General features: G+C 37.3%; 1 protein-coding gene across 1 annotated transcript in view; it reads left to right on the top strand.

Annotated features, from left to right (window-relative positions):
• The window catches only part of LOC137297677 (obscurin-like), a 144,065-nt gene that overhangs the window by 58,731 nt on the left and 57,538 nt on the right, over nucleotides 1-27,796 (top strand). Inside the window, exons 21-24 of the mRNA XM_067829592.1 lie at nucleotides 8,464-8,623; nucleotides 13,858-13,995; nucleotides 14,633-14,752; nucleotides 27,442-27,678. Of these exons, the coding sequence (XP_067685693.1) occupies nucleotides 8,464-8,623; nucleotides 13,858-13,995; nucleotides 14,633-14,752; nucleotides 27,442-27,678 (655 nt within the window). The remainder of the gene's footprint in view (nucleotides 1-8,463; nucleotides 8,624-13,857; nucleotides 13,996-14,632; nucleotides 14,753-27,441; nucleotides 27,679-27,796) is intronic.

The raw sequence follows: 27,796 nt of genomic DNA on the forward strand, positions 1-27,796 counted from the left end.
ATTGATCAAAAAAGAACAGTTTTGCTGGGACTCAGCAAGTAATATGGATTTTGGAGAAAACTGGATTATAAAGAGTCTGGTTTAGACAGAATCCACTCTTCTTGCACAGGAACATTGTAGGGTACTTCATTTACACTGTTTGTTCTCTTTATTCTTTGTGTCTTTACTGTCTTTGTGTTTATATCCCAGTGATAAAGACGTTTATATACCAGTGACAAAGAAGTTTTTGTCACTTCATAAACCATGAAGAAAATATAGCCTTCTAGGCTCAATCCATGATGTGTCTGTTTAGTTTCACTTGTCAAGCTACATGAGGTATATATATCATCCAATGCCTATGGCCCAATTTTCTCGGAGACAGGTAATTGTTTTACAGTCTCCGAGCAGTTGATGAGTTTCCAATCTTCCCTCTGTGCCTCTGCTCATCAATCTACAGTACTAGGCATGTGGATCTACAATGCAGATTGCGTTTTCACCATCTGTATACTGTATGACCTTGACCTTGACACAATGATTGGCATTGCTTCATGGTCATGACCTTGAGAGAATGCATGGAAGTTAAACTGGTTTTGTGTCTTGTGTGCAGGGAATTGTTGGCATTGCAGTTTGAGCTGTTGTTTTAACAGTTAACTTGTCTGATCTCTCCATTCGTAAGTGATATGGTTACTTAGACTTGTTGGTTCTACTTGAATTGTTACCATCATTGTTGCTTCCCTGAGATCCATCCCATCCAAGAATACATTTTGGGTCCTTGTTAGTATTTATAACTTTTAATCACAGCTGTATGGTGCATCCTCTCAAGTCGTATATCCATCATAAATATATTGGATTGCTCAGAACATTTTATATAACATTAATATCTATTTTGACAGTTTTACTTGGGCAAAATATAGCACAATGTTGAGAAGAATTCTTGAGGTTACTGTACAAAAGGTTGCTGTAGTAAGCAAAAAAGAGAGACATGAAAAAATATACAAAATGAGATCATTTACAAAATAATATTTTGCCTAATCTATGATATTTTAAGTATTAGAAGTTTCAATTTCTAGCTTTAAACTGTAGCTCTTTTGTAAATAGTGAGTTAATTAATGCTGACATGTACAAAATCAGTTGTGTGTTACATTTATGAGGTTTATGTCATGTGGGACAGTCATGGTAGGAAGTACTTTACATCAGACCATGATAAGTCATGTAACTATTACCTTCTAGTGCCAAAAAGGCAGCTTGGGTTATTTGGGGTGATAATATGCCTGCTGTGACTGTTAGTGCTCTGTGCATTCACCTAGTGAATGGAGTTTGGTGGAATATAAATGCACCTCATTCTTATTATTAATATATTTCTACTTTGGTTGGGTTGGCAGGTTTACTTTATGTAAAGAGACAACTGTGTTAGCCAGGTGGTTATTGCTGAAGGCTTAAATTTGATTTACAATAAATGGTTGTAGGTCTGTTTTGATATTCCTGATTTGCACATTTGCTGTTTGGTGTTAATAAATAAATAAAGAAAGAAAAAAGGAAAGAAAAGAAAAGGAAGAGAGAAATAATCACTCCCACTGATTTAAATTTTATACAAAATCTTTTTGACTTTACATATTAAAGACATAGTGTCTTCAAAAATTTCTTTAGCAAACAAAAATCAAAACTTTTTGTGCAAACTGGAAGGTGTTATCATCTCCTTATTCTAAAGCTAGATATTTTATTTCTATTATTCAGTAATGTAAAAAGATGATGGTACACTATAGTTTCCTGAACGCTAAACTCAATTTTGAAGTCACTAATCAAAGAACAATGAAAGCAATAATATAAATTATTGTTCAGCATGTGCATGTAAGCTTTGGTCACCTCTGATTCACCCTGCCTGAACGAGAACCAGCTGCACCATAGTGGGAGAAGGTGCAGCTGTAATGAGACACCACTGTGGAGAGACTTGTGTTGGCTCCTGTTGTCTTTACTGGGGTTGATGTTCTTCTGTGTCATCATGCTTTGCTGTGTCAGATTGTTCCAGAGGGTCATATCTCTACCACAGAACTATATTTCACTTCTGGATAAAGAGTAATTCATAAAATATTTCACAAAAAATCGTATTTCAGTCACATCATGCTGCTAATCTATCTGTGGATATTTAAATGGTGGAATTGGTCCTCAGCACCTTTACAAATGTACCTTAAACAAAGTCAGAATACGGAAATATGCCAGGATTACAAACAAATTCATCTAATACAGTATGATGACAGTTCCGATTAAGAAATAGGTACAATACAGAATGGATTTGTCCAAGGACATATCTCTGTATTTTGATTTTGGCTTAGTTGTACAAAAATTAACTTGGGTACCCATCTGTAGTACCCATGCTGACAAAAACTACCTCCATCCTGTTGTTCGTTTCTTGCCATGGCAAGCATAAATTTGTGGTCATATGACTGTCACTTGTACCTCTATCAGTTTTCTAAAAACACAATACAACATGCTCTGCCCTGTGCCTCTCGCCTTGCCTTGTGCCCAAACCACCTTGCCATGTTCCCCAACCACTTTGCCCTGGACTCAAACCATCTTGCCATGTTCCCCAGCCATCTTGCCCTGTACTCAAACCACCTTGCCATGTTCCCCAACCACTTTGCCCTGGACTCAAACCACCTTGCCATGTGCCCCAGCCATCTTGCCATGTGCCCCAGCCATCTTGCCATGTTCCCCAGCCATCTTGCCATATTCCCCAGCCACCTTGCCCTGTACTCAAACCACCTTGCCATGTTCCCCAGCCATCTTGCCATATTCCCCAGCCATCTTGCCCTGTACTCAAACCACCTTGCCATGTTCCCCAACCACTTTGCCCTGGACTCAAACCACCTTACCATGTTCCCCAGCCATCTTGCCATATTCCCCAGCTGCCTTGCCCTGTACTCAAACCATCTTGCCATATTCCCCAGCCACCTTGCCCTGGATTCAAACCACCTTGCCATGTTCCCCAGCCATCTTGCCATGTTCCCCAACCATCTTGCCATATTCCCCAGCCACCTTGCCCTGTACTCAAACCACCTTGCCATGTGCCCCAGCCACCTTGCCCTGTACTCAAACCACCTTGCCATGTTCCCCAGCCATCTTGCCCTGTACTCAAACCACCTTGCCATGTGCCCCAGCCACCTTGCCCTGTACTCAAACCACCTTGCCATGTGCCCCAGCCACCTTGCCCTGTGTTCAAACCATCTTGTAATGTGCCTCAACCACCTTGCCCTGTGTTCAAACCACCTTGCCATGTGCCCAAATATTCTTGCCTTGTATTGAAAACATCTTGCCATGTGTCCCAACCACCTTGTCCTGTGTCCAAACCACCTTGCCCACTGCTCAGTCCATCTTGATATCCGCCCCAACCACCCAGCCATACGCCCATCTCACCTTGTCTAAACCTGACATACGACCCTAGTCTCCTCCCTGCCTTGAGGGATATCAAAACATGATGTCTGTGTTTGCAGTATGCCTGTGTGGATCAGATGGTACCAAAATAACTCCTAGGCAGAATATGTGGCACCATAGTATTTTATCTACATCATCTAGTAACCATGGAAACAAGATTTTAATGTGCAGTACACCACATATACTGTCGGATATCTTGTAAACAGGTGGTTGTTGGTCAGGTTGATTAAACTTTATGTAAACACATATGGAATATTAGTCTACAGGCTTTGGAATTTCAATCTCCTTATGAAAGGTTAGTATTTATAATATCAACAATTATTCCATGATATTACAGGTACAGTTTATTGAGGTCATTGTTATGCCAAATGTAATTGATTTTAGGTAGTTTGTGCTAAATAAATGGCATGAAAAAGAATTAAATTTATGTTTTAAATAAAGAAACTTGGGACAGTGCGGAGAGGATGTAAGTGGGTAGACTTGGTTGCATATGAAAATAGAAAAGAAATTTCAGAAACAATTTTCTTTCAAAGTGATTTCTTTTATATGTTAACAAATAAATATAATGTTAGATGAATGTCAAGTCAGATACCTTTATAGATCTATCTACGCTTCAATGTCTCATCTACAATTCTAAAATATTGAGTGCATCTATGATAAGTTTAGTTCCTAAGTGAAATGAATGCAGATTAAGCCAGGAGGGCTTGACATAGACTTTAAGACAGTGCTAGTGAGTGCAGTACTTGATCTGAGCCAGGCTGCCTCTGTCTTATAGTTCAGGTTACCTGCCTATGGTGTACAAGGAGTCGGCAGTATCCTCAGGAGGAGATGCTGGCACTGTGTCTGGGATACAGGTGGCTTTGGGGGCAAGACTACAAAACACATGGAAAGGTGGTTAGCTGAAAAAACCCAGCTTGGTAGCATTTCTCTTGCAGTGCTTGTGATGAAAAACATGCCCCAAGTTTGAGCAGATCTGACACTTTCAAGAACAGGCTGGGACAATTCTTTTGTAAAATTGACAATGTTGATGTTTTTATTTCTTACATCCAGTCTTTGAAGAGGTGATGTACAAGTGTTGAACTAGATGTTATTGGTACTTTTGGTATGGGTTAATTCTTTCTTTCACAAATGGTTTGTGTGTATCAGATCTGATGCAGAAATATTTGTTTAAGATAATAAACCTTTTCACTGTTTTCCACCTCATGTAATTAGAGCCACAGTTGGCCCAGCAGTTTAGTTATTATGATTTGCATTGAGTTTATGTTGTTATTGATCTGTTGTTCTTGAACACTATTGTGTCATAAAACAGTATCTCTGTCAGCTTTACGTCAACATTAATTTGTGATGTATCGGAAATACTTGTACTGGCAAACAAGGCCTAGTTGGATCAGTGCAGAGATTGTATTTATGAGTAGATGGTGCATGAACATTCCCATTTGGTTTGTGAAAGGGAGAGCAAATGTAAGCTTGTGCACATGTAGTTCATGGCGGAGCTGCACATGCCTTGTTTATGGGACTCTCATGTGGTCGATGTAGCAAATACACTTGATAGCAAACACCCTGAAACCTCTCCGCTCACAATGGCTATCACCAGTGGGAGGCAGTCATACATGCTAATACAGATCAACTGAGATCTACTTTTCAAAGGAGTGAGTGAGTGATTTTAGCTTTATGCCGCACTCAGCAATATTCCAGCTATATGGTGGTGGTCTGTAAATAATCGAGTCTGGACCAGACAAACAAGAAATCAACAGCATGCACATCGATCTATGCAACTGGGATTCGATGTGTCGACCCAGTCTTTGAGCCTGTCCACCCAATTCTTTTGTGTTACCTCTTACAACAAGCATTGGTTGCTGAAGATCATTTCTAACCTGGACCTTCACGCTGAAGATCGTTTCTAACTTTCCCCTTCACAGGTTCCTTTTCAAATGACTTCACTGAGAATCATGTGCAGTCTGCCTCCAGGACTGAAGTAAAAGTGCTTTTGAACTCTTGTCTGCGTGTAGCTGTAGGTTTTTTTGCTTGGGTTTAGTAAGGTAAAGGTTACACTTTTGCGACATTTCTACAATATGTATGTTTTGTTCAAACATACCATTATCATGGACGCCATGTGTATAGAACTTGATGCATGCAGTTACCAGATCAGTCAGAGATGAAGCACAACTATGGAACAGCTATTTTCCTGGGACTGTTTTTTGGTAATAATATTGTTGGAATGATGAATTGTCACTAATTAAATAATTATGATATGATATGAATATGATGGTGATGATAGGAAAATGGAACCCTTGCTCACCGCCCACTCCACTCAGAATCAGATCCGCATCTGCGTTTTATCATATTATCACTTCCAAAAGCTGTTAGTATCTGTTTTTATGGGAGCTTAAACATACATACATGTTTGCACTGATCATGAGTTCTCACACTTTTTTCATTATAACTAACTCCTAAGGTTGGGGTTTAATAACACTTCTTATCAAACATTCATTTATATATGTTATGTATTCTAAATATATTTGTAAATATTATCACGCAAATTGTCAGAGTAACAAGATTAATGGTGATGGTTATTTGTGTTGTCTGGTATCCATATATCTGGGTAAACATTAAGTCATTAGATGGCAGGTACATAAACAACAGCATATTTCATGCTTGGTGCAGGAAAACAGCCTGTGCTCATCCTTTGGTTGCCAGCAGCAACCAGCATGCGCCAGCAGCAACCAGCATGCTGCCTGAAGCAAACAGCAGAAATGATGTACCAGACAAATTTTGATAGGGATATTCCATGAGTCCAGCAGGAGGTTGACCAGCCACTTGAAGATGTTGTCTTTTAAATATCAGTTAACAGATGCCTTTACAGCTTTATTTCCAGTGACAGAAACAACATCTGTTAGAGTCTGATGTTTGCACCAGTGCCACAAATCTCTTATGTGTTCTTCCCCACCCTGACTACCACAGTTAAAATGTTTGGGAGTGCTGTATATAGTGCTCCCCATCAGGATTTAGAAAAGGCTTGGCCATTTAATAGAAAGGGCACTTCTTAGTCTAAAAAATTTCAAGATATTAATCTGTTATCATATACACTCTATTTATAGAAAGTGTGTTGTTCTCTTATGTGGCAGAGCAGGCTTGTATATTCAAAATGTGTTGCTGATAAACTGATAAATAACAGTCTGATGACCACTTATACACCAGTAGTAATGCATGCTGAACAGATTATTGGGTGGTAAGGCTCTGTGACATTTCATGTGATCTCATATTGGTAATTGTTCATGCTATTAGCCACTGGTGTGCCTGCCCTAGGGATTATCACATGTACATAGAAGCTGGTGGGACAAAGGGTTGAATATTGCTGAATGTGGCACAAAACAACATTCACCCATTCGGTCAAAGAATGAAACAAAATGAAAGTTAAATATTCAAAATAATGACACATTTATGTATTGTACAAACAGGTGTTCACGTGAAGATCCAGTGTGCCTAAATTGCTATAAGTGAAGATCAAGGTCACAATACTTTCACAAAAGATTCCATGACTTTCAACGTCAAGTTCTCTCACTAGTTATTTGAAGATGATGCCTGGTGTTGCAAATGTCACAAGTTATAAGGTTTAACTTGGCAGGTGCATCTCTGGCAAAATGCTTGAAAGAGGAACATAGCAAGTGTTTGGAAGTGATATATGTTTGATGATAGTCAATATTCGTTCTACAACAGGTAAACAGTTAAGGGAATATGCATTTGAAAAATGCCACGTTTTATCTATAGTTTTATTATTTTGCTAAACACTCTTAATTATCCACTAAATGGTGATTCGGTTGAAATATCCTTAACAAGTATGTAGGTAATGTTACCTTAATAAACTTATAACCTTCAGAAAGAAATATCTTTCAGAGCAGTGTTTCTTCAGATGATTTATCTTCTGTAGCTTCGTTGTTTAAAAAAATAAATATGTTTGACAGTTTTTCAAATCTTTTCTGATAAAAATTACTCAATTGGACTGAAAAAAAATGAGGATATAAAGTGCAAAAAATATTTTCCACTAAGTTTTCCAGGAGCTTTCTGACAGTTATCACTCAAGAAAATCATAAATCTTCACAAGACTTCTGAAAACATCTTCTCGGCATTATTCACTCATAAATCCTTCATGAAATATACCAAAAAATAAGTCAGATTCATCCGATAAGGTCAGAAAATGACCTTCCTGCTTTTCATCAGATGAAAGATGTTCTGTGTGCAGAAAAAACAAAAGGAAGTGTGTTGGTGGTATCTTGGTTGTCTGCTTTTTATTACTCTTCTTGGAGTCTGAAGGCTCAGCAATTCCGTGCCCTATTTTTACATACAGTGTAGGTAGTGCTAGTGTCTTCCATGTATTCTGCATCTCTTAACACCAGAATAAGATCTTCTGAGGACTAATTGTTTCATGCTGTGGCTCCTTGCCAAGTTGCAGTTATGGTACCTTGGTTGTCTGAAGGGAGGCTCACCTCCTGGACTGCCCAGTCGATTCACATCTGCTACACTTTTCTCAGGGAATAATGTCTGTGTTGGAAGGTTTTTGAAGGGGCAATGTGAGCATGTGCTTCCTGCATTGGTGTACAAATTTGTGCAAGGATACTACTTCTGAGGATATTTTGGGAAGCAATTTTGTATCCTATGTCAAGGTTTGGTGACAGCCATCTTGAAATTCCATTTAGGATCTGGTTTCAGTGATTGTGTATGTGATTGGAAAGTCTCAGGTGGGATTATTACTTATCGTTGCATAAAAACAGTGAGTGTTTTTATTTGTGGATCTAGGTCAGGAATGACGATGCTATGTGTTTTGTGCTTACTCAGGATTTTACCATTGAGCACCTGTTCAGCTATTTTGACTGAAAGTAGTGACTTTGACTAAATATGAGTTATATGTATCCCCGGCCTTGAAAGTTACTCTTGGCAACAGTCCATTAATTTGAAATAAATTACTTTGGTCATGATGGAAGAAAACTCTCTAATGATATGTGAGATAATCCATGCATGCAATTCCTTTTCAACTAGACAACTTATTTTTACTTCCAGCTTCAAAACATTCAAATCAATGAAAATGTGACTGAAGATGACAGACGATTTGAGCTTTGGTATGCAGAGCCCACCTCTGAGAAACTAACATTCCAAGCCAAGAATATATATTCTAAGCAAGCCTGGATCAGGGAAATTAGAGGAGCTTTGAAAAGATTAGGTAAGTAAATTTAGATTATGATAGAACTGTAATTACTGTAATGTGATACATCAACATAGGACGGTGACTTTAATGGGCAACACCATTCAAACATGAAAGTGTTGAAACATGGATATGTTTTTCCTTGGATGCTTTGAGAGTTGCCTATTATAGATCATAATCTTGACTGGTTGTACTGTAATAATTGTGAGAGACTAGTGGTAGCATGGTGTACTGTTAACCTTGTGGGGTGTGACTTGCTATGGTTCTGTAGTCTCTACTTTGTCAACAGAGTCCTATGCCAAGGACGTTTTATGCATGAAAAAGAACACTGTATGAAAATAATGTTTCCAGTCTCATCCAGTTTCTTTTTAAAGAAATATATCCACAAAAAATAGTTTAATAAAACCCTTGTCTGATGTGTCAGTGTTAAACCAGAGACCATCTATTATATGGTCTCTGGTGAAAGTTTAATAGTGTTGTGAAACTATTGTTATAAGTATGTGTAACAGAAAATACTTAAAGACATCAAGTGGATATGTTTCATGGTTTACTTAAATAATGATGTCACTCAAAACTGTTCCTTTGTTGCATTTAGTAAATAACATTTACAGAGATAAAAACAACAGTTACCTTGAAGTTGTTGTTAAGTAACTATGAAAGCGGGCCTGGTACTCACAATATATTGATGTCCTTCTACAGAACATTTAGATTTTCTTTTTTTAATTGTATTTATATGATAAGTTATGTTTTAAAATCATTTTGCTTATGTGTTTTGTTCCTGGATTATCATAATTTCCAGTCATTTTGCACAAGGGACATTAATCCTAAATTACTTAGTCATAGAAGTAGTTCCTTCCAGTGATAAGAAATATTTGATAAGACCCTATATCATTTAGAGTTATACGATGAGCAACTTACAATTTTCCCTTTTCTTTGTATTTCATGTCTTTGAAAGAGTACACATTCCCTTTTGAAAACTATTTTAGAATTTGGAACCTTCCTGACACACATACATGTTTCTTCACTCTGTGTCTTGGCAGGGGTTGAACAATGTGGTGGTGCTTTACCAAGCCCCACATAGAGATAACTGTCCTTTAATAGTACTCTGGGTTTATACAGATGCAAGAGAATGTTAATGTTTATTTCAAGAAGGAAGTCAGACAGACCTGGCATGCCTGAACAAGTAGCACCTATTGTCATCTGCAAAAATAATCAGTAAAAGTCTTATTTCTTTCATTGTACGTATTATGAACACTTAATACATGGTTTATGGGTGAAAATATATTCCAAATTTTCTACATTTTCATTAAATTATATTTCCAAATATTATGGCCCAACACGACATTAGGAAAATATAACAACAACTGTTATTGAAGATGATAATTAGAAGTGTTTCTAATTTCTCACTTTAAATTTTGTTCTTAAACGTATGGTGAGTCAGGCTGTATTAAGGAAAATATACTAACAACTGGTTTTGAAGATGATGAATGACCAGTTTTCCAGTCTTCTAATTGCTGACTTTAAGATTTGTTTCAAACCAAAAAATGTAAACCAGGAATAAACCGCCAAAGCCCTAGTCTGTCTCACAGTTCCTGAACCACATTATTTTCCCCACAATCCCTCTCGGCAGTGCTAAAGGCGTAAATAAAGCAAGTCTAGATTTCCTAGGGTTCTTAACCTGGGGCTCCTTTTCAATTTATATGGGCTTGGGTACTTTAAAAATTATATAATTAAATTTTTATTGTGTTCATTAAAATTCTTGCAATCTGATTGGTTAACTGGGAACATTTCTTTTGAGTTCATTTCCCAATGAATCTGAAAAAAATAAGCCACGCCCACCGCACCGGACTACTATATTCAGAGATTAAGCATTAGTCTACACATGTCCCAGCTTCCCAGTCTGTAAGTACTTGCACAGGAGACATGGGTCAGATGTTGGTGATAAACATATTGCAATATAATTACTGCTGACTCCCCTGCATGTCAGACTTCCCACTGAGCCGATTCATTTGTTAGAGATGAGGATGGGGAACACATGTCCCATTATGCAATAAACGACTCTGCTTACATGCTAATTAATTACTTTAATTTGATTTTAAAGTTGGGTTGATGCACCTGTTTTGGAAATATTTTTCAATGTCTGGTTGATTTTTTTTGTGTTAATACATAGGAGTTTTTCCAAAGTTTGATGCTGACCTGTTTTTCTGTAGTTTGAAGGTAATGTGTTGCCATTCTTCATCGAGTCTCTTAAATGGAAAGATATTGGAGAAAAAAATCAAACACCCACCACATCCACACACCCCCCCCCCTGAAAAAAAGGGGAGTGCACTGGATGAATCTTGTTTTTAGATAGTAGATAGTTTAGAAGTGGAATTCATAAGAAAAGTAAGATTCATCAAGTGAAAGATGGGAGTATATGAATCTTGCTTTCCTTCAAAGATTTTATTAAGATATTGTTTGTGCTTTGTAAAGTTTGAGAGAAAGAGAATTTTTGTTATTGTTGTTGGAAAAATCTGTCATTAAAAAGGTAACTTGACATTTCAGAGAAATCATTTATTGGAAAACAGTAAACCTAGATACTGTTAAGATGACAACACAAAATATCTTTAAACAAATGACAGGACTTTAAAAGGAATTCCAAATATTCATGCTTAATTATAAATTTTAAAAGGACAAGGAAAATGATACCATTTAATGTTCAATTGTGCATGATTCATTGCAATGAAATAAAAATAATTCTTGCGTTTTAAGATATCTTTATTCCTGAAAATCTGTTTAGTGTCACTGATCTCATGCAGATAATACCTTCTGAAGCAGTTACCATCTGCATCCTCATCCTTAGTTTTATGTGTTAATGGATTGGATTACAAACCGGGTAATTAGTACAGTGACGAAGACGTCATGAGAGTATATATCTTGCACAATTATCCTGTGACACATTACCCTTGCATACAGGCTGTTCTGTAAGTTGGCCATAATTTCTTGATAGCAGCATACTTTTGTATGTGTCCATGATTCTGTTAGGTGAAACTTCTTTTTTGTCATCCACATGAAAAACATGTTTGGAAACTTTCCAACAGTTTATCAGATTGTTTTTGACACAAAACAAACAGTATTGTTTGCTTGTTAAGAACAGAAGCTATTTCATGGATGCCTGTCTCGAATATTACTCCACGTAGGCAGTTCTGTATTGAGATGTTTTGAATGATTAAATATAAAACATCTTGGCCAAATTTATTACTGGTGTTTATTAATGTATAGTGTAATAAAATATAAACAAACTTTGACAGAACAAATTCTCATCATGTAAGACTGTGTTAATCAATTGATTCTGTTCCTCAATGTGATGTCTTTCCTCTATAAAATACAGAAAAATATCTTACATCAATGGGTAAAGTTATTATTTTTGGGTAAATGATATGAAGTTTTTCTCATATTCTTATAAACTACCTATCCAAATTGGTTTCAGAGGTACATGCACCTGCCAGATAGGAATGTATGTAAATAGAACATTTCACTTTTAACATATGTAATAGCTTTTGAAAATGTTCCTGTTTTCTTATCAACTGTGTTTTAACTTAAGTTAGAGTAAGAGAGTGAGTTAGGTTTTACTCTGCACTTAGCAATATTCAAGCTTTATGGCAGGGGTCTGTAAAAACTTGAGTCTGGACCAGACAATCCAGTGATCAACAGCATTAGCACCAATCTACACAATAGGAATACCATGACAAGTGTCAACCAAGTCCGCAAGCCTGACCACCCAATCCCGATAGTAACCTCTTACGACAAGCATGGGTTACGGAACATCAATTCTCAGTGACCCCATATCTGCATATAATTAAGCCACAACTCTCACTGTGTATTGAAAAAATCTTTATATTGCTTAATATATTGTCGGTTTGTTTCAGCATGTTAAAGATCAAGAGATTGAGATTATGATACAATAAATTGAAAGTATTACTTTGTGTTGAACTCTCAGTTCATACCTCGGAATGTGCAATGGTACCATCCATTATTTGTACCGTACAGCAGTAAGTAAACAAGCACATGTGACGTGATGGAGAACCACTCCGTTAACACTACAACATGTCTGTGTGTCCGTAAGAATGCTTCCTTTTTGTACTGATGCAGGGCTGTGGTGATATTATGGAAACAGTAACACTAATAAGTACCTATATATATATACTGAATGTTGAGTTCAAGGTCGGAGGCAAGCATTATACAGACCCTGAGACAAATATACCCACTGCAGCCCAATCAAGTCTAAATTACCATTTTAGAAGTTGGGAAGTAGAATATAGAACAAACTTTATGAATAAACTTAACAAACTCACATGAATAAATGAAGTTATCCATAAAGTTTCTTCTGTATTCTACATTACCACACTTTCAGGTTGCAAATGAAGAAAATCCTTTGGTGCCTTTACATTGTATTTCATGAATATAATTTAAGAACCTTTTTCTTCTATAAAATGTGTTGATTTCAGAGGCTAACATTCCAAAATCATTGCAATAAAGAGGTAACTGTGAGCTGAATCAAGTATTTGTAAAATGATTGTGGTTATTGTTGAAATAATACACTGAAATTTCCTTATTTCACTTACACAAACAGAAACTCAAAAACTATTTATTGTTTTTGTAGTTGTTACAAAAAGATCTGATATGATAAATGAGACCAATAGTGGCCTGTGAATGAGACAGAATTTGTGGTTGTTCATAAAATGTATCTAGAGCCCAACTAAAGTAAATGAATTGGTTCTGTTGGAATACTGATCAAACAAAATGTAAATTGTTTTGTTGGATTCCCTTTCATCTCATGGTTCCTTTGACTTGGGGGACCTGTGCTGCAGTAGTTTATTGTGATTTATGTGTAGGATGGGGGTATTATAAGCAAAACAAATGTTAGATTAAAACATGCACATTATTTGCTGAGACACATTGAAAATTTTCACTTGAAATGAATGACTATGAAATTACTTCTTCAGCAATACATCTTGAAACTTAAGGAACTAGTTTTACGGAACTAAATCTGTTGTGTTTACGTATCCCATAGCTACCCAGAACAACATCTTTTCTGTGTATTTTGACGAAATATTAAAAATATTGAAACATGCATTTTCAAATCGGGTCAGAATATATTCGAACATATGGAATAATGTGTCTATATTACACGCAAGAAAGCTTGCACAAAGATGTAGTTTTATGGATAACAAAGAAAATAGTTATTTTCACCACCCATTTCCCACCCATAGGTGTGGAAGAAACAGACATCATGCCAGAACGACGAACAACGGCATCTCCTGCCAAGAGATCCGGCATGGAGAATGGCGACATTGGTGATGAAGTTGACAGAGGTGGCGACAGTGGCTCTGAATCTGACAGAACACAAGGTATAGTCAAAAAGTAGTATTATAAACAAATAGTCTTTAAATTGTTTGTAGAAAGCATGACACAACCCTTTCCATGTTTAGAAATCAGATTCTGAAATTAGCATTTCTTTCAATTTGCTGTTGTAAACAAACAGGTAGGATCAGTGGACCTTTTGACAGTACATTATTTGTTATACTGCTCACTGAATTCAGACAATGTGCTTTTTTCTCAAGAAAATACAGTACATTGTTTGATAGTATTTTCTTGTGTGAATTCTCATGTCTTTATATATTTATATATGTACATTCCCAGAAAGTAGGGGATACTGGATTTACAAGATTGATAAAATGCAGATGATCAAGACAAGGAGAAAACAGATCATGAAGAGAATTTAAGGGAAAATGTGACAATTTATTCCATACCTTTGGATATGTTTCCTCTGTATGGATATCTATTACTTTTTCTCAAAACATTGTATTGGCATTGGCAAGTAACATGCTCACAAAAAAGGAACATCAGCTTCTACTTTTCTTAATGGTATATGGGTGTATATTTGTACAAAAGTAATTTGAACTGAAAAAAAAATATTTCAGTACTTCAGGTTAATGTTTTGTAATTTGTATTCCCCATGTTTACATATTTCCTTGTACCTCCTAGACTATGTCTCCCTGAGTTCCATGGACACAGAGATCAGCAGCTACCACACTGCGCATGAATTTGAGGACGGATCCACACATCCTTTCTTTAAACGACGCCCAAAGAAAATTGTGTGCACAGGTGAGTACACTGACATGCTGCATACTTCATGCACACATACTTACTTACCATTGTCTTCATCACATAGAGGGAAAAAGTTGCAGTGCGATCAGCTTCTGATATCACATAAGACAAGGCATTCCTCAGGATGAAGGACACAGAAACAAGTATGTTGTCAGGTGTCTGGAAACCTCTTTGTCAGTGATGTAGAGAAATACTATCTGTGCACTGTCTCTGCTTATACATGAGTCACTGATGATGCAGAGAGTTGGATGGTTCTCAGGTTGGATAACTTTCTTGCTAAAGTTATCTCCCTTCTACTGTCTGGTTAGTGTGTAAGTTTGTGTCATAGTCAATGCTTGTCTCACTGGTGTATTGTCACACAACTACAGGGTAACTATAATAAAACAATGACACACATCCATGTGTTGGCACTGGAGCACAATGACACACATGCATGTGTTGGCACGGGAGCACAATGATACGAACCAAGTTTTTGCACTTGGGTATAATGATACACATACATGTAATGGCACTGGGGCACAATGACAGACAACCATGTGTTAACACTGGTTCACAATGACACAAAACCATGTGTTGACAATGGAGCACAATGACTCACAACCATGTGTTGACAATGGAGCACAATGACCATCTAGTTGGTTACTACAACCATGTATTGGCACTGCAATACAATGACACAATTCTGTTGGCACTGGGGCACAATGACAAACAACCATGTGTTAACACTGGGGCACAATGACACAAAACCATGTGTTGACAATGGAGCACAATGACAGACAACCATGTGTTAACACTGGGGCACAATGACAGACAACCATGTGTTAACACTGGGGCACAATGACACAAAACCATGTGTTGACAATGGAGCACAATGACTCACAACCATGTGTTGACAATGGAGCACAATGACCATCTAGTTGGTTACTACAACCATGTATTGGCACTGCAATACAATGACACAATTCTGTTGGCACTGGGGCACAATGACAAACAACCATGTATTGGCACTGGGATACAGTGACAGACAACCATGTATAGGCACTGGGACACAATGACACAAACCAAGTATTTGCACTTGGGTATAATGATACACATATATGTGTTGGCACTTGGGCACAATGACAGACAACCATGTGTTAGCGCTGGGGCACAATGATACAAAACCATGTGTTGACAATGGAGCACAATGACTCACAACCATGTGTTGACAATGGAGCACAATGACCATCTAGTTGGTTAGTACAACCATGTATTGGCACTGGGGTACAATGGCACACAATTGTGTTGGCACTGCAAAACAATGACACAATTCTGTTGGCACTGGGACACGATGACAGACAACCATGTATTGGCACTGGGACACAATGACACAAACCAAGTATTTGCACTTGGGTATAATGATACACATACATGTGTTGGCACTGGGGCATAATGAGACACAACCATGTGTTAGCACTGGGGCACAATGACACACAAGCATGTGTTGGCACTGGGGCACAATGACACAAAACCATGTATTAGCACTGGGGCACAGTGAGACACAACCATGTGTTGGCACTTGGGCACAATGACAGTCAACCATGTGTTGGCACTGGGGCACAATGACACACAACCATGTGTTGGCACTGGGGCACAATGACAATAAAACCATGTGTCGGCACTGGGGCACAATGACATAAAACCATGTGTTGGCACTGGGGCACAATGACACACAACCATGTGTTGGCACTGGGGCACAATGAAACACAACCATGCATTGGCACTAGGGTACAATGACACAAAACCATGTGTTGGTATTGGGGCACAATGACAGACAACCATGTGTTGGCATTGGGGCACAATGACACACAACCATGTGTTGGTACTGGGGCACAATGAAACACAACCATGTGTTGGCACTGGGGCACAATGACACACAACCATGTGTTGGCACTGGGGCACAATGACACACAACCATGCATTGGCACTAGGGTACAATGACACAAAACCATGTGTTGGTATTGGGGCACAATGACACACAACCATGTGTTGGCACTGGGGCACAATGAAACACAACCATGCATTGGCACTAGGGTACAATGACAGACAACCATGTGTTGGTATTGGGGCACAATGACAGACAACCATGTGTTGGCATTGGGGCACAATGGCACAAACAGGTGAAACATAAGTTTGATTTTTTATGTTAATCTTCAAACAAGGATTTCTTCTAGTTGGTTATTTGTTTTTTCACAGCAGTTTTTTTCCCTCTATTCATGGTTGGAACTTAATTATAAAAACAAAACAAACTCAAAACAACCAAAACATCCGATCTGATGTTTATAAGCTAGATGAATTACAAATCCAATGTCTGTCTCAAACTGAGCCCCCCTTCAAAATGTCAAACTAATATCCAAAATATTTCTCTTACTGATTATATACTATTCATCATGACACAACTATGTCCTACTCAAACTTATATTAAGAAAGAGGAATAGTGAATCAAACTAGTAATTTTTCCAGGTTTCTAAAACAGTTTATGTCTCAGATATACTTACAGTTAACGAAAGTAGTTCCAGCAACCAATCACCTGAGAAAATCCTGTAAAACATTTTAATTAGAACCTAGCTGCTCTCACAACCTATGGACAGGGAAGTCAGGCCATTGCTATATTTCTTCTAAATAATCATGGACTGAACGCTTCCACGAATAGCACTGTAAGTGAGCTGTTACTGGAAAAAGAACTTTCATTCTATCTTGAAAGTGTTATGACTGGTGCGTGGAGCAATGTATGGTCTGTTTGAATTAATTCACTCAGATTTATCTGTTGAACATATACTAAAATGTACATAGATGAAGTTAAAAAATACTTTATGTGTCCCAGTCTTGTATGGTACATCTTAGACTCATGCTTAGTCCCGGAATATATATAACATTGATAAAAACAAATAAATCCATTTGTATTGAATGGGAGCCCCAGTGACAAATCTTGACTTGTTTCACTCAGGGGTTTAGCGTTGCAGAGGGGGCAAGGCAAGAAAAATACTGTAAGATACTTTTCATGAAGTGATTAGTGCTTGTCTTGGGCCTCCATCACTTAGGGCATTCTTGCTTCACATGGACGTGCCATGATATGACTAATTAGTATAAAAATGACTTTTATTATGAGCCTTCAATGACATGGGATTCATTTTCCCCTGAAACTTGAAGGTTACTGGTCAAAGCTTTGAAAAGCAGTATTTGTCAGGTGAAATAAAAGTATATGAAATTAAAAAAAATTAAATTATAAATAAATGTATTAATCTCCTTCTCATTTTGAACTATATTAATGAGTTAAATTTTGGAAATGAGTGGGATTTCTAGTAAGCAGACAGTAATTAAAACAAACATTTGCCATATGAGGAAACGCCATATATTTGACATGATATTAAATTTCATTCATATCTGGGTGACTTAAGTAAGAAGATATATTTATGTAGACTTTAAAATAATAAATAGTGAGATAAGATGAAAACAATGACATTTTGTTAGCAAAATATGACATAAACTTTCATGAAATGAAAGGAGGTGACTGAACTTTTCTGAAACATTTAAGAGAATACCTGCGAAAAGACACTGAACAAATACATTGTTTATCATAATTCAGTTTTGGTGAACATAAATTATCAAAACATGAAAATCAACCCAACCATTCACAGCTTTCATGAAGTGCAGCAAGTCTGAGTGAGTATTGGAGGAGATTGAAGTTTTCTGAAACAGACTATTAATGTATCATCCTGGCTTCCACCAAATTCCACACTCATCTCTGTGGCAGCAAGACTCCTGTCTCTTCAGTTGAACAGTAAAAATAACCCAGGTGCCTGCTCTGCTAGCCTGCTCCTGCAGCCTCTAGTCCAAGGGATACATTAATGGCTAGTCGCTCCAACACAAACTCACCCAGGACTTGACCAGTGTCCGGTAAGCAGAGCTTTGGTCAGTTTTAGGTCTGAAGTTAAAATGTTGTTTTTGACCCCTGCTTGAAAGGTTGGTTTGGGGATGGGTAATGGTTGTACATAGATAGGTGCCTCTAGTGCTGGTTTATGGGTGTTGTTGACAGTGATTAAAGCTGTCAAATCTTCACAAGGTTTGGAGGTCATTCTGCTGGAGTGTCTTGATGTAGCTGCACAGAAGTGTTGGTATGTTCAGATAATTATATGTGAAATCTTTCATGTTCATTTAGATGTCAGAAGTAAATGAAGACATGAAGTTTTTATGGATAGAGCTTCCTTTTTGTTCTTCTCAGTTCCAGATCTACCAGTTTCTTGCCCCTTCATGAGGTGAATACTCAGTGAACACTCATAAATATTCAACAGTTGAATACTCATGTCTTGATAATCATTTACCTATCTGTATTTATAAAAATGGAATAGCAAATGTTTGTACATTTATTACCTCTGAATGATGGTCAGAATATACCTCAGAGTTTATGGAAAGATAACATCTATCTATTTTCATCACTACCTCCATTTTAGCTTACCAAGGTACTGATAGTTCTGTGATGTTTTATCGATAAGGCAGTGATGAATTTGGATGTATCATATAAATAGCTGTGACTTCCTGTGAAAACTTGTTCATTTATCTGAATCGGTATGAATATCAGTACAGCTCTTGATGCGACCTGTTGATATGCCACATAATGCTGTGTAAAATATATAATCTTTTCTGTAGTTTTAGTTAAAATAGTTATACTGCTAGCATTTGTATTTAATATGTAGTAATGCTGTGTTCTAGAATCTTGATAGTCTTGAAACGCATATAGAAGAATCAAGAAAACCCGTATTTATTCTTGAAGCAATGAGAAAATTTAAAAGGAGTTTTAAAGATGATGTCTTCTGCACCACTTAATTCTCATCCAAAGTTTATGTTGCAGTTTATGTAGGTTCCCTAGAAATTCATGGTTTGGCATGGAGGGTAGTGGATGATTTGACTTGAGTATCATGACTGAATATTCAGCATGTAATATCCAAGATATACTTCCACCTACCGTTATGGTCACATATTTGTGTAAAAATGGCATCTATCTTTATCTCACCATTGCACTCTCATTATGGTAACTTGAAGTATCAACAAGTAGTGAAAAATAACAAATATGCCACTGTAATGCACGGTATCTTCCTTACAACTAATAATGCACTGCTTAATGATACTGCCCAAAGTGTATAGTTACTACTGTGTGATAGTTACTTTTGAGTGATAGTTACAACTGAGTGATATCTTGCTGGTGATCCTGACAACTTTATTTTAATACAAAGAATCACTGTTTAACATTTAGGGCTAAACAAATATATTGTTAGATTTAGATTAGCTTTCCAATATCAACATCAAAGACTTATTTTATGGAAAAAAAACACACTGTTAATTCCTGTTGCTCTTCTTCTGGTATAATGATTTACTCATATGCCATGTGTTTGACCCCACCAAAAGTTAATAATAAAGAAAAAAGCAGCTTATCAGATGTACACACTTTCTTGTGTAATCTGCCATGTTAACATATACACTGATGCTTAGTTCGTCATACAGACCCTGAAGCAAATATATACCAGAAAGTCCATGCACGTCTAGAAAACATGGCAACTCTTAGCTTTCTGAAAATGGAGAAAGTCTCAGGGTTCCATGTCATTGTATTATTTTTTTTAACTATGAACTTTTTTCAGTAAAATACATGTATGTTCATTTCAGAGACTTGTTGTTAATCTAACTGAATTGCTTAGTCTCAAAATATGTAATTTTATTAGTAACAAATACCTGTTTAAATTGAAAAAGAGACTCTTCAAGATGGGGAATTCAGAATCTGGACTTGTTTTCTATAGGTCTTTAGCATTAGAGGGTTAGACAGTAGTGAAATATTGTTGTTCATGGGCTGGCAGACAGACTACAATTAACAGAGAACTGATAGGAACTGGCCTTGTGTAAATCAAGTGCAGGATTCTGATTGGGAGAGACTGCAGTTTCTGCAGACATTCCTATGTATTGGGTGAGAAAGGATTGTTACTCTGGCAGATGTGTAGATCTTTATAATTAACACCAGGTCACCTTGTAGCTGCAGACATGAAGCCAATAGGAGGTTATAGTCAGAGTGTATGTGACCACACTTTGTACTGTACACACATGTGCTTATGTTTGTATCCCTGCAGTCTTTGGTGTCTTAATCACTACTATCACTTTCAATATGTGATACTGATACCACTCAACATTTGATAGGGACAATAATTATACATCAAGAAATATCCCTGTGATATCCTAATCAAATATTGAGTGTTACCTTATACCTTATTATTGGATTACACAACAAAAGGAACATTGCTTAATGTACATTTGGTTTCATTTTACAAGAACCGTATTATAATGATTTATAAATTAAAGTCTTTTAGCTATAAAATCAGGTGGGAGGCATTTTTTCTTCATAATACTTTCTGTAATTTTGTCAGGTAAATAGGTGTTGGCATGGCAATGGGGGTTGGAAGCAGTGGCCAACAATTTATCGGTGATAGCATAAGTCTTGTGATAAGGTTCAAAGTCTTGAGACATGTATTGGCAACATCAGATATTCATGGTAGATAATGTTTCATACAATCGATCATATTCTGTACTGTATAATCTGTTTTTCAGTACGATTAACACTTCATTTGTGAAACTTGCACCATCATATATTTGGCACAGAGAATTTTTTAAGGCTTGATTGAAAAAAGAAGTTGGCCACTAGCAGACAAACAGTCTCTGAAAACTCAAGGGAAGAAACAAGAATTATCTGTCGGCACCAACAATATGCACCTCTTAGTAGACAGACTATAATGTAAGCAGCATGTCAGACCAGGTGTATTATGTCAACATCTGCTGGATCCTGTATGTCACTGCCAGCATAGGTTACTGAGACAACCAATGCAATAATGTACAGAGCATGTGCAGAGTGAAGTATAGCTAGGCATTTGTGACATCACACATCACTGTTTCCTATTAAGACTAACTGGTTTGAAATAGGGAATGACGAAAGCTTTTTCAACATATATGTATTATTTTTTATAAGTCATATGTAATATGTCACTGATGCAAACATCATATGAAATACTGAATATTGGATGGTTTATCTCATCATGTCTAATTATTTCTTTGATGGGCAGTTAAGAACTTGAAGTGATGAATAATGGCAATAATGTTTTGGACGTATAACTTCTTTATTCTGTGAAAGGCGATTTGATATGTTGACATGTACTAAACATTAGAATCTATGTCAAAATATTGCCTTTCGCTGAATAGAGAAGTTGTATGCCCATAACATTAGCACCATTCTTAGTGTCTCATCATGCCTTATATATATATATTACAGCAGTGTAAATATGTTCCTTAAAGCCAGTATTTTCAGTATGCCAAACTGGAACACATGAATAATAAAAAATGTTATTTCATATCAGTCATAACTCTCTTTTGACCTTGTGTTATGTATGTTAAGCACATCAAGGTTACCATTCATTATCCCATCTTCAGCAACATATGTACCTTCAGTCTGTGTACAGCCAGGATGTTTGTGTTAAGCCACCTCTGGTTGTAGACGGGGTCAAGTTTCAGTAGATTACTGTAATTAATGTTATGGTTTGGGTTGGTCACATTACTGCCAAGTCTAAACATCAGGCTAACATCACTGCATTAAAGGTGTAGGTCTAGGTTGTCTTTAACAGGTACGATGATGGCAGATTGCAGAATCCTCTGTGTGGATGGGACATGTTTTAAAAGGCTCTTGAATAGTTGTATCCTTTTTACTTATTTATAGATGATATTTACTGTGGAAGCTGCCAAATCCGGCATCTGTCCAATTCTGTAAGTTGTCAACACCAGCATATAATCTCAGTCCCATCCATGGTTTGCACATTTATCATCAGCTCTGCACCCGCACATTGTCTAAACTGGATTATATCTTCAGTCCTGATGAATGTCGGTTTAGACAGCTTCCACTGTCTGTAGTTTCAAAACATGTGGGAGGACTGTTTTCTTGAAAAAAAACCCCACAAACCTTCTGTAATTTTATCAAGTAAACAAAGAGGTGTTGTCATGGCAATGTGGGCAGGAAGCTACCTTAGCCTACTATTTATCAGTGATAGCATACATAAGTCTTGTGATAAGGTTCTAAGTCTGTCATGTATTGGCATCATCAGATATTCATGGTAGATAATGTTTCATACAACTCATATCTTGTGTACCCTATAAACTGTTTCTTTATAGAATTAACACTAGCTTGATCTGAGTTGAATCATCATATTTTTGGCACAGACTAATTGTATTCCAGAAATTCCTGCCTCCATCTCACTGAGAGATGATAAGCCAAGACATAACTGGAATACTGTTTAAGTGGCAGCAGGACACTAAACTCACTCAACCACTTCCTGTACCTCTCTCACTCATGGGGGCACAGGTGGTCCCATTGCCAAAAAGCACATTGCGGAGTGCCATGAACCCATGGTTGTGGGTTCAAGTCTCAGATCCCAAGTTGTAATGTTCAGGGTTTATCTGCCTCATCGTAGGGTTGGTGAGTTTCATCAAAGTACATGTACCAGTATCACTGGGCTTCACTCCATCATCAAGATGACATACCATGATCTTATTGAAAATACTGCTGAAAGCATTTTGTAAAAAACTCCCTTTCTTACAGCTGTGTAAAATAGGATGTTTTGAGCTTTTGGGGTAGCATAGTGGTTAAAGCATTCATGTGTCATGAAAAGAGTTTGATCCCCACCTGGGAAAAATGTGCAAATCCTGTTTCTGGTGCCTTCTACCGTGATATTAATGGAAAGTTGCTAAAACTGGCAAGATGCCTGACTAACTTATAGATAATAAAATGTAGATCTGCATCTGCACTATCTGCAGATAGTGTGTGTTTCCACTGAGCAACCTGTTGAGTACCTGAGACATTCATGACATATATTAAGACAACTAATAAATGAAATAAAAAAATGCAGTGATAAATACTAGAATTAAAGTCAAACGGTCAAAGGTAAGGTGTTATTTATGAAACAAAATGTGAAATATGATTATAGACTCACCAACTAAACAGAATGCACTCATATGCCCTTCTTGTTTCACTGGGAAAGTTTGATAAAGACGTCAGCATTTAAAAATGCTAATCTCAGGAGAAGTTAAATGCTCTGAAAATAGAAAAGTGGTATTCTTAAGTGCAAGTACTTCTTACAATGACCTGTAATAAGACGTGCTTGCTCTGACCTGAGAATCAATGTGAGCTATTCAAAGATGACATGTGTATCAGATACTTCTAGAAGGTAGATTGATATCTAATGTCAGTGTGATGCTGAGGGTGAGATATGTGTGTTATCATAAGTTCCATCAGAGCTTTCCCAGCAGCATACCAGCAATTTGGTAAGAACAAGGTAGTTCTACTTTGTCATGCTCCAAATTCAACAGGTGCAGTCTTTTAGCCAAGTGGTTGAAGCGTTTCCTCATCATGCTGATGGCCTGGGTTTGATTCCCCACATGGGTGCAATGTGTGAAGCCCATTTCTGGTGTCCCACTGTCATATTGCTGGAATATTGATAAAAGTGCATGAAAACATACTCCCTTGGAATGCCACGTAATTTTGGCAGATCAAGTTTTATCTTGAACAATTTAGGACTCTGAAATTCTTCACTTCAGTCTATGTATGTATTGTGGTTTGGGGTCACAGTTTGAATATACAGAAGCATTTTATGCCAGTGGGCTTTCCCCCTTACCTATTGGGTTACTTATTTTGTCATGTGTCATAAGCTTCTGTGTTTGTTCAAGGAAGACTTGACTTTCCTGTGCAGGTGTTTGTGATGGGTACCTCAGGTGGGACAGGTACCTCATATTTTTGTAAACATCATTATTCAGAAGTGATCGATATGCTTGATATGGTCTGAATCATACACCTGACTTGAGCAGTGATGTGCTGTGATTAAGGAAACTTAGGAAACTTTCTTGTTGCTTTCATTTAATATACTGAGGTAAATTAATAAGGGAACACCTCTGATTGCAGCATTCCTCTATTGTATTCTCAGATTTTACACCCACAGTGTGCTGAAAAGTGTGTGAAGAAACCTTGAAATGAATAAAGGAACACTTATGTTTTCATATGTTCCCTTACTTGTTTCCTTCAGTACATATTAAATATGTGGGATCTTCAGATGTGAAAGGTCAGCATGTCACACTCCACAATACCCAGATTCTATAAAGTGATAATTATTAGTCACTGCTCATGGTGCTTTGATGCTGATAATTCAAGTGAGAAGTAGACTGAACTTTGTTGATTCACAAGGTGACATTCAACTGGAGGATGTGCACCACATGATTCAAGTGTGTTTCAGAACGGCAGGTCTCATGATAGAGACCATCTTGCCAAGGTGTTGAATTCTCTGGCAAATTGTCAAACATTTCTTTAAAGTTTGTCATGAAGTTCACCTTGGTGGTAATAATGGAGAGGTTTGCCACAATCTGGGAGCACAGGGAACGTTTTGCACAAGAACGCTTCCTATATAAACTGTATTATTTACATGTTGGCGCTATCAACGTGTCTAAATATTGAAACTTATTATCCTGTGTAACAATGTAGCTTTTTGCTTTGCATGAATATGGATTTTCTCAAGTCACAAATGCAACAAAATATGGGTTATTTGTGTAATTATCAGCTAGAAATGATTTGTTCTTCATTCATCAAACAAGATGTTTCAGTTTTCATGAAAACAGAACATGATCACATGTCCATCACACAGCTGTTATGGTATACAATGTGAAGAGAGTGCAATGGAAATTACGACAATAAAGATTTGTCTAATCTGAATTAAATAGAATATGTTTGGGTTACATAGTAGTCATGAAGTATCTTGTCTTTGCAATACTTAAAACATATGCTGGTATTTTCTCTAAGATAGAGATGAATGACCACTGAGTTGTGAAACTGGTATATTAATAGACAGACAGGCAGATAGATGGATGGACAGATGGATGGATGGACGGATGGATGGATGGATGGATGGATGGATGGATGGATGGATGATGGATGGATGGATGGATGGATGGATGGATGGATGATGGATGGATGGATGGATGGATGATGGATGGACAGATGGATGGATGGATGGATGGATGGATGGATGGATGATGGACAGATAGACCCTGCAGATGATCAGCCACTGGGATATTACATGTTGTGATAGCGTGTCTGCTGGACTGGGCAACAGTATTTCTAACACTAACCTTTATGACAGTCTAGCACATAATACATTGTGGGTACTCTACTGGTAGTGATGTCTTGTAATCAGTTCTGTAATGGATAACTGTGTCATGAATGCATCCTGCATACCTGGCATCTCATCAAGTCCATCACCACAGACTCATTATCAACTGTTCATAACATATGCTCTACAAATCAGACATGTGTTACAGTATGTTGGTTTTGCAAAACAGTGGAAGAACTGGAAGATCTGAGCTGGAATCTTGGTGGGTGTAGTCAGGTTTTTAAATCCCTCTTCAGCTGCTGGAGTGTTGGATGGCTCTTATCAAATGCAGCTCCAGCTCTGAGATAATCGGTAACAGTTTGACTATAAGCAGTTTCACAGAACAGCACTTGGAGGATAAGACAGTGTTTTTCTCCCTTTTCTAGTCAGTGGTTAGGGAGATATCAGTTACTGCAATTTCTAGAAATAAATTCAGTTGAACAGAAAGTGGTGTCAGGATGCGTCCTTTGAAAGTCATCAAAATAAGGATGATGTTAGCATCAGTTTTGACTTGGTCATGTTAGGGTGCAGGGTTAAGTTGTTCTACCAGTTTTGTTAGCTGATAAGACTTGGCAAGTTCCCAAGAAACTTTGGCCAGGATAAAAGTGGAATTACCAGATACAGAGCACATGAAAACACTGCATCAGATTCCTGAGACATTACATCATAATTACCATTGCTTAATAATTGTTTTGGACTGTATGAAGTGAAGGACACAGGTTATCTTTACCTAGTTCTGGTCCTAGTGGTTATGAGGTAAGACTTGTTGTGCAGTATAATCTATGTATCGATGTATTTACCAGGTATTTCAGTGCAAATGGTTCACTGAGCAATCCACACCTACAGTTTACTTGGTCTGTACTGATAACATACTGAGCAGTGTACATAAAAAAACAAAAACAACGCAAAACATCAGTTTCTGTCTTAAGAAATTTGGCAACTTATCAAACTGAAAGCATATATTTGATTAGAAGGCATTGCCTTGTCACAATGAAAGGTTTGATTCCCACCAAATGAAATGTAACCATTCTAATTGATAACTGACAATCTTTATTTTTTTAGAAACACATAAAAGCATACTAAATAACTATTACTGAACAAGTCATAATTTTAAAAAAACACCTATAACACCTACTTAGTATGTGAAGTAGTTGGGCTGTTGCAACACAGTTGCAAATATGATGTGCAACACATGTGCAAAAAGATGAAGTTGCTGCACAGAGTGCAAAATAGAAACTGATTCGCTAGCCTGTGGCAAGTAAAAATCCAGCGGGCCAGTAAATCTCCACCGTCACTGGCTCTACTGGCTAGTGAATTTCATGGGGGGTCAAAAAATTGTAAATGTATAGTTATTCCGACTGGTTAGCCAAATTTGGAAACTACAGTTTTTGAAGTGATGCTTGGTTGTAAAATTTGTTTTTGTTCTCATTACAGAGGGGTCTACAGCAAAGCTAGATTGTGTTGTTGGTGGAAACCCACTACCCACACTCACTTGGCTGTCCAACAACATAGAAGTTGAGGAGACTCCCACCCGCAAGTGTGTTGTCGAGGGAGAAAATTGTGCCCTCGTATTTCGGGAGGTGAAGAAGACAGAGGCTGGACAGTATACAGCCAAAGCAACAAATGTCAATGGTTCCATAGTCAGCACAACAGAACTTGTTGTATTAGAAGGTAGGCTTGTAATCTTTGCTGTGCTGTGTTCTTTCTTGGTTTTTAAAAATCTTTTGATTTTACTTGTAGAGCACTGTATCTGGTTCATTACACGTATTTTAGATTATTATTTTGTCTC

Source organism: Haliotis asinina, chromosome 10 (assembly GCF_037392515.1).
Source record: "Haliotis asinina isolate JCU_RB_2024 chromosome 10, JCU_Hal_asi_v2, whole genome shotgun sequence".
Classification (NCBI taxonomy): Eukaryota; Metazoa; Mollusca; class Gastropoda; order Lepetellida; family Haliotidae; genus Haliotis; species Haliotis asinina.